Source organism: Coregonus clupeaformis, chromosome 31 (assembly GCF_020615455.1).
Source record: "Coregonus clupeaformis isolate EN_2021a chromosome 31, ASM2061545v1, whole genome shotgun sequence".
NCBI classification, from domain to species: Eukaryota; Metazoa; Chordata; class Actinopteri; order Salmoniformes; family Salmonidae; genus Coregonus; species Coregonus clupeaformis.
The window spans coordinates 15,034,243-15,051,624 of record NC_059222.1 but is presented as its reverse complement, the minus strand read 5'-3'; the positions used below and the strand labels follow the sequence as shown (position 1 = coordinate 15,051,624).

Genomic DNA, 17,382 nt, shown 5'->3' with positions numbered 1-17,382 from the left:
CAAAAGCTATTCAAAACCAAATAAACTACTGACACTGAAAAAGAGAACAATGTGCACTCAAAATGATTATAGGCAGAGGATAACAATGGATATTAAACAGAAACAGAAATATCAAGAGCCCAAAATCTGGCAATTCTTCAAAGAAACTCATAAAATACCAAGTTAGGCATGCCCATCACATGCAACACAATTGGCCCTGGGTAGCATAGTTTACTCCAGTGGGGTCAAACAAGTCACGTGCACAGACGCTGGTGCACACACAGACACGAGACATGGCCACACCTCCCTGGGAAACCAAACGATCCATGAACCAGATCATCATGCACCAAAGACAAAAAAAGCAAGGGTTCTCAGAAACCCTCGGAGGCAGGCAGGCAGGGGAACACAGATGGGACACACAGTACACAGTGCATCTTATTGTAGTGCTATGCTGTCTAAAAATTGAGAAGTCTCTGCAGGCAACTCTCTGTACACACTCTCCTCACTTCCCATTTCACAACAAGAACAATCAAACTTCTCAACTACTGTAAATCCCTAGCCGTCTAGTATGGACAACACCATTAATTCCTGAAGGGGGACCAGGAGGGATGGACTGATGGGCGGAGGGAGGCCTTCCACATGCGAAGACAGGTACATTCTCCATGCCAACAGGGTTCTCTCTCCCAACCAACCAGTGCCACTGATACTCACCGTTCCCAATGTAATTGTTTCGAGGGTTTTGTTTGGGCGGCGGAGCGGAAGCTTGCTTGGCTGTGCTTTTGGGCAGCTTTTTACCAGCCGCAGTCCCGTCCCTGCGCCCTGCTGTAGCCCCACCAGTTGATTTGGGAGGAGCGGTGGTGGTGGGGTGTTTTTTAGCCTCCCGCGTTTTGGCCTGGTTTCCTTTTGGAGTATCTTTGCTTTCATTCCTCACTAAGGGGGGGTAGAGGAGAGGGGAGCAGAACAACCTCTCCTGTAATTTACCAAAATCCAGAGGGAGGGACTCAGGGAGAGACAAACACAAGGGTAATGGATAGGAAGGCTTACGTCTGATCAGGGGAAAGAAGAGACCATGAAGAAAAATGTGTCTAGCTAATAATCGTAAAAGTGGGGAACGTAAAGTGGCTGCATTCCGTGCATATCCAAGGTATGAAGCGAAGTGATATGACCTGACCTCCAACCTAATGTGTATTATAGTGATGGGGGGGGGAAGAAAATACAGTTACATATCAGGATATTATTTTAGACGATATATATTATTGTTTTGACAATATCGCAATATTATTTATGTGCTAGTTGGCTATACTGGCACCAAAACTCCAGTATCTTGTTCACAATCTTCTTTTAGCACTATTTCTTCAGCACTTTTATTCAGACATCTAGCCACTGGGATTTTTGCCCATTCTTCAAGGCAAAACTGCTCCAGCTCCTTCAAGTTGGATGGGTTCTGCTGGTGTACAGCAATCTTTAAGTCGCACCAGAGATTCTCAATTGGATTGAGGTCTGGGCTTTGAGTAGGCCATTCCAAGACATTTAAAATGTTTCCCCTTAAAACACTTGAGTGTTGCTTTAGCAGTATGCTTAGGGTCATTGTCCTGCTGGAAGGTGAACCTCCGTCCCAGTCTCAAATCTCTGGAAGACTGAAACAGGTTTCCCTCAAGAATTTCCCTGTATTTAGCGCCATCCATAATTTCTTCAAATTCTGACCAGTCCCTGCAGATGAAAAACATCCCCACAGCATGATGCTGTCACCACCATGCTTCACTGTGGGGATGGTGTTCTCGGGGTGATGAGAGGTGTTGGGTTTTCGCCAGACATAGCGATTTCCTTGATGGCCAAAAAGCTCAATTTTAGTCTCATCTGACCAGAGTACCTTCTTCCATATGTTTGGGGAGTCTCCCACATGCCTTTTGGCGAACACCAAACGTGTTTGCTTATTTTTTTCTTTAAGCAATGGCTTTTATCTGGCCACTCTTCCGTAAAGCCCAGCTCTGTGGAGTGTACGGCTTAAAGTGGTCCTATGGACAGATACTCCAATCTCTGCTGTGGAGCGTTGCAGCTCCTTCAGGGTTATCTTTGGTCTCTTTGTTGCCTCTCTGATTAATGCTCTCCTTGCCTGGTCCGTGAGTTTTGGTGGGCAGCCCTCTCTTGGCAGGTTTGTTGTGGTGCCATATTCTTTCCATTTTTTAATAATGGATTTAATGGTGCTCCGTGGGATGTTCAAAGTTTCGGATATTTTTTTATAACCCAACCCTGATCTGTACTTCTCCACAACTTTGTCCCTGACCTGTTTGGAGAGCTCCTTGGTCTTCATGGTGCCGCTTGCTTGGTGGTGCCCCTTGCTTAGTGGTGTTGCAGACTCTGGGGCCTTTCAGAACAGGTGTATACATACTGATATCATGTGACAGATCATGTGACACTTAAATAAAGTCCAACTGTGTGCAATCTAACTAATTATGTGACTTCTGAAGGTAATTGGTTGCACCAGATCTTATTTAGGGGCTTCATAGCAAAGGGGGCGAATACATATGCACGCACCACTTTTCCGTTATTTATTTTTTAGAATTTTTTGAAACAAGTTATTTTTTTAATTCCACTTCACCAATTTGGACTATTATGTGTATGTCCATTACATGAAATCCAAATAAAAATCTATTTAAATTACAGGTTGTAATGCAACAAAATAGGAAAAACGCCAAGGGGGATTAATATTTTCGCAAGGCACTGTTTATACAGCACCAGTCAAAAGTGTGGACACACCTACTCATTCAAGGGTTTTTCTTTATTTTTACTATTTTCTACATTGTAGAATAATAGTGAAGACATCAAAACTATGAAATAACACATATGGAATCATGATTCTTCAAAGTAGCCACCCTTTGCCTTAATGAGAGCTTTGCACACTCTTGGCATTCTCTCAACCAGCTTCATGAGGTAGTCACCTGGAATGCATTTCAATTAACAGGTGTGCCTTCTTAAAAGTTAATTTGTGGAATTTCTTAAATTCCAAAGAAAAAGCCATATCTCAGACTGCCCATATTAATCATTTATTTTTATTGGCCAGTCTGAGATATGGCTTTTTCTTTGTAACTCTGCCTAGAAGGTCAGCATCCCGGAGTCGCCTCTTCACTGTTGACATTGAGACTGGTGTTTTGCGGGTACTATTTAATGAAGCTGCCAGTTGAGGACCTGTGAGGCTTCTGTTTCTCAAACTAGACACTAATGTATTTGTCCTCTTGCTCAGTTGTGCACCAGGGCCTCCCACTCCTCTTTCTATTCTGGTTAAAGCCAGTTTGCGCTGTTCTGTGAAGGGAGTAGTACACAGCGTTGTACGAGATCTTCAGTTTCTTGGCAATTTCTCACATGGAATAGCCTTCATTTCTCAGAACAAGAATAGACTGACGAGATTCAGAAGAAAGTTATTTGTTTCTGGCCATTTTGAGCCTGTAATCGAACCCACAATTACTGATGCTCCAGATACTCAACTAGTCTCAAGAAGGCCAGTTGTATTGCTTCTTTAATCAGCACAACAGTTTTCAGCTGTGCTAACATAATTGCAAAAGGGTTTTCTAATGATCAATTAGCCTTTGAAAATGATAAACTTGGATTAGCAAACACAACGTGCCATTGGAACACAGGACTGAAGGTTGCTGATAAATGGGCCTCTGTAGCCTATGTAGATATTCCATAAAGAAATCAGCCGTTTCCAGCTACAGTAGCCATTTACAACATTAATAATGTCTACACTGTATTTCTGATCAATTTGATGTTATTTTAAATGGACAAAAAAAAATCATTTTATTTCGAAAACAAGGACATTTCTAAGTGACCCCAAACTTTTGCACGTAGTGTATATATATATATATATATATATATATATATATATATATATATATATATATATATATATATATATATATATATATATATATATATATACATACAGTGGGGAAAAAAAGTATTTAGTCAGCCACCAATTGTGCAAGTTCTCCCACTTAAAAAGATGAGAGAGGCCTGTAATTTTCATCATAGGTACACGTCAACTATGACAGACAAAATTAGAAAAAAAATCCAGAAAATCACATTGTAGGATTTTTAATGAATTTATTGGCATATGATGGTGGAAAATAAGTATTTGGTCAATAACAAAAGTTTCTCAATACTTTGTTATATACCCTTTGTTGGCAATGACACAGGTCAAACGTTTTCTGTACGTCTTCACAAGGTTTTCACACACTGTTGCTGGTATTTTGGCCCATTCCTCCATGCAGATCTCCTCTAGAGCAGTGATGTTTTGGGGCTGTCGCTGGGCAACACAGACTTTCAACTCCCCTCCAAATATTTTCTATGGGGTTGAGATCTGGAGACTGGCTAGGCCACTCCAGGACCTTGAAATGCTTCTTACGAAGCCACTCCTTCGTTGCCCGGGCGGTGTGTTTGGGATCATTGTCATGCTGAAAGACCCAGCCACGTTTCATCTTCAATGCCCTTGCTGATGGAAGGAGGGTTTCACTCAAAATCTCACGATACATGGCCCCATTCATTCTTTCCTTTACACGGATCAGTCGTCCTGGTCCCTTTGCAGAAAAACAGCCCCAAAGCATGATGTTTCCAACCCCATGCTTCACAGTAGGTATGGTGTTCTTTGGATGCAACTCAGCATTCTTTGTCCTCCAAACATGACGAGTTGAGTTTTTACCAAAAAGTTATATTTTGGTTTCATCTGACCATATGACATTCTCCCAATCCTCTTCTGGATCATCCAAATGCACTTCAGACGGGCCTGGACATGTACTGGCTTAAGCAGGGGGACACGTCTCGCACTGCAGGATTTGAGTCCCTGGCGGCGTAGTGTGTTACTGATGGTTGGCTTTGTTACTTTGGTCCCAGCTCTCAGCAGGTCATTCACTAGGTCCCCCCGTGTGGTTCTGGGATTTTTGCTCACCGTTCTTGTGATCATTTTGACCCCACGGGGTGAGATCTTGCATGGAGCCCCAGATCGAGGGAGATTATCAGTGGTCTTGTATGTCTTCCATTTCCTAATAATTGCTCCCACAGTTGATTTCTTCAAACCAAGCTGCTTACCTGTTGCAGATTCAGTCTTCCCAGCCTGGTGCAGGTCTACAATTTTGTTTTTGGTGTCCTTTGACAGCTCTTTGGTCTTGGCCATTGTGAAGTTTGGAGTGTGACTGTTTGAGGTTGTGGACAGGTGTCTTTTATACTGATAACAAGTTCAAACAGGTGCCATTAATACAGGTAACGAGTGGAGGACAGAGGAGCCTCTTAAAGAAGAAGTTACAGGTCTGTGAGAGCCAGAAATCTTGCTTGTTTGTAGGTGACCAAATACTTATTTTCCACCATAATTTGCAAATAAATTCATTAAAAATCCTACAATGGGATTTTCTGGATTTTCTTTTCTCAATTTGTCTGTCATAGTTGACGTGTACCTATGATGAAAATTACAGGCCTCTCTCATCTTTTTAAGTGGGAGAACTTGCACAATTGGTGGCTGACTAAATACTTTTTTGCCCCACTGTATATATATATATATATATATATATATATATATATATATATATACACACACACACACACACACATATACATACACACACATACATACATACTCAGCAAAAAAATATAATTCGTAAAAATCCAAATAACTTCACAGATCTTCGTTGTAAAGGGTTTAAACACTGTTTCCCATGCTTGTTCAATGAACCATAAACAATTAAATGAACATGCACCTGTGGAACGGTCGTTAAGACACTAACAGCTTACAGACGGTAGGCAATTAAGGTCACAGTTATGAAAACTTAGGACACTAAAGAGGCCTTTCTACTGACTCTGAAAAACACCAAAAGAAAGATGCCCAGGGTCCCTGCTCATCTGCGTGAACGTGCCTTAGGAAGCATGAGGAGGAAGCATGAGGACTGCAGATGTGGCCAGGGCATTAAATTGCAATGTCCGTACTGTGAGACGCCTAAGACAGCACTACAGGGAGACAGGACGGACAGCTGATCATCCTCGCAGTGGCAGAACACATGTAACAACACCTGCACAGGATCAGTACATCCGAATATCACACCTGCGGGACAGGTACAGGATGGCAACAACAACTGCCCGAGTTACATCAGGAACACACAAGCCCTCCATCAGTGCTCAGACTATCCGCAATAGGCTGAGAGAGGCTGGACTGAGGGCTTGTAGGCCTGTTGTAAGGCAGGTCCTCACCAGACATCACCGGCAACAACGTCGCCTATGGGCACAAACCCACCGTCGCTGGACCAGACAGGACTGGCAAAAGGTGCTCTTCACTGACGAGTCGCGGTTTTGTCTCACCGGGGTGATGGTCGGATTCGCGTTTATCGTCGAAGGAATGAGCGTTACACCAAGGCCTGTACTCTGGAGCGGGATCGATTTTGGAGGTGGAGGGTCTGTCATGGTCTGGGGCGGTGTGTCACAGCATCATCGGACTGAGCTTGTTGTCATTGCAGGCAATCTCAATCTCAACGCTGTGCGTTACAGGGAAGACATCCTCCTCCCTCATGTGGTACCCTTCCTGCAGGCTCATCCTGACATTACACCCCAGCATGACAATGCCACCAGCCATACTGCTTGTTCTGTGCGTGATTTCCTGCAAGACAGGAATATCAGTGTTCTGCCATGACCAGCGAAGAACCCGGATCTCAATCCCATTGAGCACGTCTTGGACCTGTTGGATCGGTGGGTGAGGGCTAGGGCCATTCCCCCCCAGAAATGTCAGGGAACTGGCAGGTGCCTTGGTGGAAGAGTGGGGTAACATCTCACAGCAAGAACTGACAAATCTGGTGCAGTCCATGAGGAGGAGATGCACTGCAGTACTTAATGCAGCTGGTGGCCACACCAGATACTGACTGTTACTTTTCATTTTGACCCCCCCTTTGATCAGGGACACATTATTCCATTTCTGTGGAACTTGTTCAGTTTATGTCTCAGTTGTTGAATCTTGTTATGTTCATACAAATATTTACACATGTTAAGTTTGCTGAAAATAAACGCAGTTGACAGTGAGAGGACGTTTCTTTTTTTGTTGAGTTTATATATATATATATATATATATATATATATATATATATATATATAGTGTGTGTGTGTATATATATATATATATATATATATACACACACACACACACAAAATGTATGTATGTATGTACTGTATCCATCCATCTCTGAGGGGTTGGGGAAAAAAGCAGAAGACAAATCTAGTATGGACTAATAAAGTATATCTTATTGAGTCATTATAGTATGATTTCTCTTCACATTCCTCTCATCTGAGCTATCACGACCAAGCTCATGATGCCTTCAATAAAGCAACACATTATTGCCAGGCAGAGCCCTCAGTGCCCGGGTACTGTAGATGAGGCATTGTCTGGGTATCTGCCCTGACAGGGCGCCAAATGGCTCCATAATGAACTGAGGCCTCATTTCAATCAGTCTTCCTGACCCGCACTGACCAGCTGAACCACTCTGTATGTGTTGTTGGAGAGAGATCTAGCTGGTCATCCCAGTTTGTCTTTGGTCTTAAGTGGGGAGCAGTTGAGTGGCTTACTATTGATCTGAAGAGGCCAGAGCTCTGGCTCCAGTGGTTCAATAGAGGCCCACATTGTTATGGTCAGTAGAGTAGAGGGCCTTTGATCACTGCAGAAGTTACAGCTTCCTTTGATCTGCATGGCTTAAGAATAGGGGATTTCTGCTCTTTCGTTTCTCTATCGGACTGTCAAGGGGATTTAACATAGGTGTTTCTGGATACATTCTGTTGGAGTGTGCAGCATTGTGCTTATCGGTCAGGGGCTTCTGCTAAAAGATCAACAGCGATGGAGACGTGTTAATGGATATGGGATGGAAAAATTGAATTGAGGAACCCCCACAACACTTTAAAAGCTTCAGATGGCAATACTCCTGCAGGTCTAAAATGGTGATATTGACCATTAGTGGATGGGTTATTGCTCTGTCCAGACTCCTGCTTGGAGGTCAAAGCCAAAATAGGAAGCGCTAGTGGACACATTATTCAATTGGAGCTCACCGAATGGATTTACACCATGCCATTTCATTTCGCTTTGGCCTGCTTGCAGACAAACGTGTTAAAAGCATTCCAGTATACCTGCTTTGTCCTCAGCATTCTCCGACCCTTCTGTCTTCTCCTCCGAAGGCGTTTGCGTCGACTCTATGTCAACTTTGACCTCATCTGACCCCACACTAGGCGTGGCATGGCCATTTAGATTCTCAGAGTTCACTGGCTCCTCTGGTGCAAATGAAACATTTAAGAGTTAGCAGGGGGTGAGAATGGGGCACATTTTATCTGACATTACCTGACATTTAACTGAAAGCTATTTTACTACATCCACTAATTATACAGTACACACAAGGAATGTAAGAAGAAAGGAGGCTTCCATCTTGAGACATTTCCCATCAGCTTAGGTCCCATAAGAACAAAATTAAATGTGTCTTCATTGATGCAGAATTTAGGTATTGTTACATTGGAGTGTAACAATGCAGGGGTGGGGACTACAGTACAGTGTACCAGGAGGACACAAACAACTTAGATGGGACTGCAGTTTGGGTTTCTTCCCCATCGTAGCAACAGCTAACATCAGGGAGTATCCCGCTGGTTATAAAAACACTATTAAACTTGTTGCTGCAGGTACATTTCTTAAACACTAGTCTAGGGCAGCAGCTCCTGTGAGAGCGTTTTTTGGCATCACAATGCCACAGAGGGAAACCAGGGTTTGGGGTGGGACTTCTGCTCAATACAATTTAAGGCCTAAAATAAACAAAAATGGAACACTCAGCACACTGTTAGATTTCATTAATTTTCCCGCCGTAACTCACCTTGATCGGGAATGAGAACGCCTCGTCTTATCAGCTCCTCTCGACTTTGCCTCGTGGATATTTTCCTCTCCAGAACTACGGATATGAGCAAGGCAGAGTTATTAATCATTGACCAGATACAGTCATTAATTATGTGCCCTTTGCAATGACAGGGGAGGACACACACACACACACAAACACAGAATACAAATCAGGGATTAAATAAAAGTACAGGAACAATTCCACAGAGGAATCAATGAGAACAGGCCATGTGAAAGATGGACAGCTTAGGGGCATGGAGCTGTGATGCAGTAGAGGGAAAGTAGCATTAGACTGGTCATGGCTCACATCAACAGCATAATCCCAGAAACCCTAGACCCACTCCAATTTGCATACCGCCCCAACAGATCCACAGATGATGCAATCTCTATCGCACTCCACACTGCCCTTTCCCACCTGGACAAGAGGAACACCTACGTGAGAATGCTATTCATTGACTACAGCTCAGCATTCAACACCATAGTGCCCTCAAAGCTCATCACTAAGCTAAGGATCCTGGGACTAAACACCTCCCTCTGCAACTGGATCCTGGACTTCCTGACGGGCCGCCCCCAGGTGGTAAGGGTAGGTAACAACACATCTGCCACACTGATCCTCAACACGGGGGCCCCTCAGGGGTGCGTGCTCAGTCCCCTCCTGTACTCTCTGTTCACCCATGACTGCATGGCCAGGCACGACTCCAACACCATCATTAAGTTTGCCGACGACACAACAGTGGTAGGCCTGATCACCGACAACGATGAGACAGCCTATAGGGAGGAGGTCAGAGATCTGGCCGTGTGGTGCCAGGACAACAACCTCTCCCTCAACGTGACCAAGACAAAGGAGATGATTGTGGACTACAGGAAAAAAAAGAGGACTGAGCACGCCCCCATTCTCATCGACGGGGCTGTAGTGGAACAGGTTGAGAGCTTCAAGTTCCTTGGTGTCCACATCACCAACGAACTATCATGGTCCAAACACACCAAGACAGTCGTGAAGAGGGCACGACAAAGCCTATTCCCCCTCAGGAGACTAAAAAGATTTGGCATGGGTCCTCAGATCCTCAAAAAATTCTACAGCTGCACCATCGAGAGCATCTTGACTGGTTGCATCACCGCCTGGTATGGCAACTGCTTGGCCTCTGACCGCAAGGCACTACAGAGGGTAGTGCGTACGGCCCAGTACATCACAGGGGCAAAGCTCCCTGCCATCCAGGACCTCTATACCAGGCGGTGTCAGAGGAAGGCCCTCAAAATTGTCAAAGACTCCAGTCACCCTAGTCATAGACTGTTCTCTCTGCTACCGCACGGCAAGCGGTACCGGAGTGCCAAGTCTAGGTCCAAAAGACTTCTCAACAGCTTCTACCCCCAAGCCATAAGACTCCTGAACAGCTAATCATGGCTACCCGGACTATTTGCACTGCCCCCCCACCCCATACTTTTTACGCTGCTGCTACTCTGTTAAGTATTTATGCATAGTCACTTTAACTCTACCCACATGTACATATTACCTCAACTACCTCAACTAGCCGGTGCCCCCGCACATTGACTATGCAACGGTACCCCCCTGTATATATAGCCTCCCTACTGTCACTTTATTCTATTGTATATATAGCCTCCCTACTGTCACTTTATTTTTACTTCTGCTCTTTTTTTCTCAACACTTTTTTGTTGTTGTTTTATTCTTACTTTTTTGTTTAAAATAAATGCACTGTTGGTTAAGGGCTGTAAGTAAGCATTTCACTGTAATGTCTGCACCTGTTGTATTCGGCGCATGTGACCAATAAAATTTGATTTGATTTGATTTGATTTGATTAAATATGTAAATGATGATCCTTCTAAGGCTTTATGGAACTCCTATTCTCTATCATTAATAGTACTTGCATGACAATCCCACAGTGAACTGTTACACGAGCCTTGAGGAGAGATTGTGGTGAAGAGAACGGATTAGTACTAACTAGAGGCTGTCCAAGGTGAGATAAAAAGGAGTAAACTGCATAGGACTAATACAATACCTGGTATGACTAGGGCTGTGGAGGTCATGACATTTTGTCAGCCGGTATTGTCATGCAAATCAATCAAATGTATTTATAAAGCCCTTTTAACATCAGCAGATGTCACAAAGTGCTATATAGAAACCCAGCCTAAAACCCCAAACAGCAAGCAATGCAGATGTAGAAGCACGGTGCCTGCCGGTCTCATGGTAATTGACCTCAAATTAACATAAAACACATTTAGCATCTCCAGGCCTCCACGCATAGGCCTACAAGCTGCTGATGCGCGTCTTTGGAACATCTACATTTTAAAAAATTAGAATAAATGACAATAAATCCATTATTGTAAGCAGGTCTAAAGAAAAATTATGATATGAAGAAAATGTATTTCAGAAGAACAGAATATGAGTTGGACTACTGTATGTTATCTGGCTATGCTCCATGCCATAGGCTGTAGGCTAGTTCATTTAGCAGACAATATATGCTTATAAATCCTGTGCCATTATTTTATATTATATGATTTTATAGTAAGAAGAATATAATTGAACTTAGCTGGATAAAATAGAAAATATATATATGAGTGAGCATATGAAGTGGCTATGTTGAGTGATAATTTGAAACAGGTCCTATATGCTAGAGTTATTTGGCAACTTTAGTTGTGAATAATACAAACCTTAGAATGTCTTAGAAATCAAAACATACATGGGACTGCATGATGCGACTACAGGCTATTGAAGATTTGAGAAAGTCACAAAATAAAGCTTGCACTCTGTTCCTTGCCTCAGGCTGCACACACTCTGTGATGGGTGACCATATTTTCACCCATCACAATATTCTCAATTTAATATTGTCTTTATTAATATGTCAAATTTGTTTCGATTTAGAATGACACATTATAAAATGGGCAGGAACAGGGGCAGGGGAAAAAAGACATGTCATCCATATGAACTCGAATAGTGAATGGAGGCCGCTTTCCCGCAGATTGTTTTTCAATCATGCAGGGTAGGCTACACCGGTTTTATAATGGAGCATGTGCTTAATATGAGAAGCTGAGAAATAAATATAGTAGCAGCTGGGATCCTCCTCTTTTTAGTGGCAACAATCAAAACTCTGCTTTCACACTGGATTGCATATAGAAAGGTCTGGGCTCATAGTAACACTTATTTCACTCCACGCACTGTTTGAGGAGCAGCCTCTCGCTGCGCGACAGGTGATATTCCGCCCAAACTCTGTATGCCATGGGCTCTCCAACCCTGTTCCTGCAGCTACTCTGTGCTTAATTTGGGAAACCAAGTAAAATCTGTTAGGGAACATCGATAGTAACTTGTTTTCGCAACAAAACATATTCCATAAAACTATTGAGAGAGAAACGCACTGTGGTAAGATATTCTGTAGCTAGATGTCACGTCTCCTCCTGTCGCACAATTGGCCCAGCGTCATCTGGGTTTGGCCGGTGTAGGCCGTCATTGTAAATAAGAATTTGTTCTTAACTGACTTATAAAATAAAATAAAAATATAAATATAGCCCTGGACTGTTCAGTGTTGTGTTGTGTGTGATTGTTAGTGTCTTGTCGTGCACTTGTTGTTCTCTTGCTCAGTGTTAAGTAAACCTTTACATTGTTGATTCCTGCGTCTGCGTCCTGCCTCTTCGTATCCTCAGTACTCGTCACAGAATCACACACCAATCACGAAGATGGATGCAGCAGGTAATCCTCCTGGAGTTTCCCAGCGCCTCGACCAGCACCAGATTGCCCAGCTGAACGCTGCCATGCAGGAAGTGCTCCTAACCTCAGGGAGCGGTGAATGCACCCAGTCCACCTCCTCCCATGCTATCACCAACGTCTAAGGGACCCATCGCGCTGCCGGAGTGCTATGATGGGAAAACAACGAAATGTAGAGGCTTCCTGCTACAGGTTTCACTGCATCTGGTGCGTCAGCGTGGGGCATCTCCATCGGACCAAGCCAGGATAGCGCTGGTGATTTCGCTACTGAAGGGAAAGGCGCTGGATTGGGCCACGGCAGTCTGGGAAGGAGGTGAGGCCGCAACACTTCCCTTCTCCACCTTCCTCGCTTGGTTCAGGGTGGTGTTTGATCATCCCACGGAGGGAAAGGACGGGGGTGAGCGTCTCCTCCGGCTACAACAGGGAGAGGGGGCCGCGTTCGAGTACGCCCTGAGCTTTAGCACTGTGGCAGCGTCTTCCGGCTGGAATGAGCGTGCTCTGCACACAGCCTTCACGAGAGACTTACGGGAGGACATCACGATGGAACTCGCATGTCGGGACGACGAGATGGACCTTGACACCCTCATTGCCACGTCCATTCGTCTTGACGACATGTTGAGAGACTGACGGCGTTCCCAACACCTCCCGGAGCCTCGACGCTCACCCCATCTGAGCTATGGAAGCCGCCCTGCCTCCGAGTCCTCACCCATGGAGGTGGGCAGCACCCCCTACACCACCAAGGACCACAGATCTCCTGGCGGCTCCTTATCTAGGCGGTATGACTCCCGTCGCCACTCCGTGAATGTTCCTTCATCACCTGTCACCAATCCATTGTTTTTAGTTCCCCTAACGGTGAATGGTTCTTCCTTCTCTTAACTTTCCACGGCAATGATAGATTCCGGATCAGCGGGGAACCTTATAGATAGGGAGCTGGTCTTTGAATGGGGGTTTCCCACCGTGCCACTGCCTTCTCCGCTACACGTCACCTCGCTGGAAAATAAACCAATTGGATCAGGCACCATTACGCACGTCACTCTCCCCATCACCATTCCCACACTACCGGAGCACCACGAGGAGCTGTCCTTCCACATCGTCACATAACCCTTCACCAGATAGTCTTGGAATTGTCCTGGCTCAGACTACACAACCCCACCATCAATTGGATCACCAAGAGGATCACATCTTGGTCCCCCTCATGCAGGAGGACCTGCCTGCCGGTGGTTTGTTGTTTGGAGTCCGCCCAGCCCAACATTCCACGTGAGAACACAGATCTCTCCAATGTCTTCTCTGCCTCCAAGGCTATGTGTCTCCCTCCTCACAGGCCCTTGGACTGCACCATTGACCTGCTGGAGGGACAACACCCCCAGAAGAGTCGCATTTACTCCCTCTCCATAGCGGAGACTGAGGCCATGGAGAAGTATGTGGCGGAGACCCTGAAACAGGGGTTCATCAGACGCTCTACCTCTCCTGCCTCCGCCAGCTTCTTCTTCCTGGCCAAAAATGACGGAGGACTGAGGCCGTGCATTGACTACCGGGGGCTGAACGCAGTCTCCACCAAGTACCGGTACCCCCTCCCTCTGGTTCCGTCGGCCAGCAGCTGCGAGGGGCCCGGTATTTTACCAAATTGGACCTGAGGAGTGCCTACAACCTGATCCGAATCTGGGAAGGAGACGAGTGGAAGACGGCATTCAGCACTACCTCAGGCCACTATGAATACTGCGTCATGCCCTACGGCCTCGCCAACGCACCTTCCATGTTCCAGTCCTTCGCCAATGACGTGTTCCGAGACATGCTGACAGGTGGTGGTGTACTTCGACAATATCCTGATCTGCTCGGCTACGTTCGAGGAGCACGTCAGGGACGTCAGAGCGGTCCTACTCCGCCTCCGGGAACACAGCCTGTTGGTGAAGGGGGAGAAATGTGAATTCCAACAACAGGCCATCTCCTTCCAGAAACACAGGATCAGTCCTCAGGGGGTGTTCATGGAAAGAGCGAAGACGGACGACGTCAGGTCATGGCCAGTCCCCACCACCATCAAGGGCCTACAGAGCTTCCTGGGCTTCGCAAATTTCTACCGGCTTTTCATCAGGTCCTTCAGCTCCATAGCCACCCGCTCACCTTTCTCCTTAAGGGGGGGCCTCAGAAGCTGGCCTGGAACCCTGAGGCTGACGCTACCTTCAAGAGGCTGAAGGAGAGGTTCGCCACAGCGCCCCTCCTAAAACACCCAGATCCAGCTCGTCCTTTCATCCTGGAGGTGGATGCATCTGAGGAGGGCGTGGGTGGCGTCCCCTCCCCCAGCTGCAAGGTAAGCCAGAGAAAATGTATCACTGTGCCTTTTACTCTAAAAAGCTTACCGCGGCAGAGAGGGACTATGGAGTTGGAGACAGGGAGCTGTTGGCGGTGGTCCTCGCTCTGGAGGAATGGAGACACTGGCTGGAGGGCGCAGTCCATCCATTCCGGATTCTCACTGACCACCGGAATTTGGAGCACATACGGGCAGCGAAACGGATGAAATCTCGTCATGCCAGGTGGGCCCAATTTCTTACTCGCTTTCAGTTTATTCTGTCCTACCACCCAGGATCCCAGAATGAAGAAAGCCATCCTCTCCAGGACGCACCATACCGGAGAAAGGAAGGTTCTGGGGGGTCCTATCCTGCCTCCGTCTCTCATCGTGGCACCTGTCGTTTGGGATGTGGACGAAGACATCCGCCTGCCGGCTCAGGAGGACCCAGCGCCTGCCAACGCCCCTCCGGGGCGCGTGTATGTACCCACCAGGGTCCGTGACCGCCTGCTGATCTGGGCGCACACCACCCTTACGGCAGGACACTCAGGTATGGGTACTGTCACGTCTCCTCCTGTTGCTCCCGTCCGGCGCTCTGATTCGCCAGTCTACTGAGCCACCGGTCTGAGCGCACCACCTCGGCAACACCGGAATGGAAACCCAACGCACCCTAATCACCTCCAGCGCACCTGCACCTCATCATCTCATCACCACCCCTATATAACCCTGGACTGTTCAGTGATGTGCTGTGTGTGATTGTTAGTGTCTTGTCGTGTACTCGCTCTTTGTTGTTCTCTTGCTCAGTGTTAAGTAAACCTTTACATTGTTGATTCCTGTGTCTGCGTCCTGCCTCTTCGTATCCTCAGTACTCGTCACACTAGGGGTAAAGTGTCAGCCTATTAATTAAGAAAATATAAAAAATGCCCTATTACCAGGCTATTTTAAATCGAATACAAATTCACTATAATTGTAGGCTAACTCTGGAAGCTGCCCTGCACAATCAATGAACCAACAGCATCGCCTAGGCCTACAGGTTCTCTCCTAGACTCGTTGATAGAAAGTTTGGAGCATAGCATAAGGTAACCAGTCCATCCAGTATGCATAATAATACAGTCCACACTCAAAGGCGATTACTAGAATGTGTTTAATTTTGGAGAATACCAAAGACATCTTACATCAGTTTTTTTATTAAATTTTTTTGCTGTGCGTAATATGCGGTAGGTTATTAGGCTATGTGTTGTATAACGGCACAATCATAATTCTGTTTTTCTTTAGGGCTTGGGCTCATATGTATAAGCTTTAATATGCGTATGGGTGTTTGAATTAATCATCCCCTTAGAAAGCGCTGTCCATTTAGTTGTATTAGGCTTTGAAACGAGATCCACAATGACCATGTTTTCCACTCAGTTTCAACCTGTTGTTGAACTTCTTTCTTCAAATTGATCGATCACAGTGAAGTGAGTTTTAAAAGCATGATACTGTTTTGATGATAAGTGTTTGATGTGATTTTCGATTGCATTTGCATTGATGTCAGAGTGGTTAGAGGGACAATAGAGCGCTGAGTATCAGGCCATTAGCAACCTGACGGTCGTTAGCGAGTTGGGTACTACCAACGCATGTCCAGAGTGCATAAAAGATTACAGTGACTCAACGGTCACGTGGAATTTTACTGCGTTCATGACTCATGACTGCCAGTGTGGCGGTAATACGGTCACCGCAACAGTCCTAGGTATGACCAATCGTCTTCAGTCCACACCAGAGGAGTGTTCTCAGAACTGAAGCCTTTAGATAATGTAATCTGCTTGCAACTTTCATTTAGGCCTAGTTCTTCTAGTTTTCCATAGAAAAAGCGACTGACTTGGGAGCATAAAGTTTCACTCATACTAGTTATACAAGAGAAGGTTGGGCTCTATACCACCTTGCATGTGACAGATATTTCGATAGGCTGCCATAGACTGGGGATACACTGCTGACTAATGGCGGCCCAAATACAGCCATCTAACACTTTTGCCATGCAAGAGCGCACAAAGCTGCTTTTGATCAAATTAGATGCTGCCAGACAATCACTTCCACTGTAACACGGCTAATGGAGAGCATTTGTGTTCTAAAGACGATTATCACACCAAGAGTTGAACCTGAGAAGGCCTTTGCACTACTAGCCAGACAGGCATGACAGAGACGACAGACCTGGGTTCGAATAGTATTGGTTTTCTTTCAAATAGCTGCACTTGATTGAGCTTGCCTGGCACAATGGAACAAATGGGTTAGAACAAACAATGTAAACCCCGCACAGTTGGCACTCAGACAGGCTCAATCAAATGGTGAAAGTATTTGAAAGAAAACTAAAATTATTTGAAGCCAGGTCTAGTATGACATGAAGAGCTCAACATGACTGCATATGATGATCAGATATCACTTCATTTAGTTATGTGTTACATAGTACAGACAGTGGAGGATGTTTGAGAAATTAAACCCATGATCCATGATCACACTCACATTCTTTGGCAGAACTGATGT

General features: G+C 45.4%; 1 protein-coding gene across 3 annotated transcripts in view; it reads right to left on the bottom strand.

Moving 5' to 3' along the window:
- phactr2 (phosphatase and actin regulator 2) overlaps nt 1-17,382 on the bottom strand; it is a 56,824-nt gene that overhangs the window by 13,062 nt on the left and 26,380 nt on the right. For 2 of the 3 annotated variants that reach the window (XM_041858975.2, XM_041858974.2), the window contains exons 3-5: nt 8,850-8,924; nt 8,122-8,262; nt 691-909 (exon numbers count right to left, since the gene is read on the bottom strand). In XM_041858975.2, coding sequence (XP_041714909.2) covers nt 691-909; nt 8,122-8,262; nt 8,850-8,924 — 435 coding nt within the window. The remainder of the gene's footprint in view (nt 1-690; nt 910-8,121; nt 8,263-8,849; nt 8,925-17,382) is intronic. The other variant, XM_041858976.2, reaches the window with a different exon arrangement.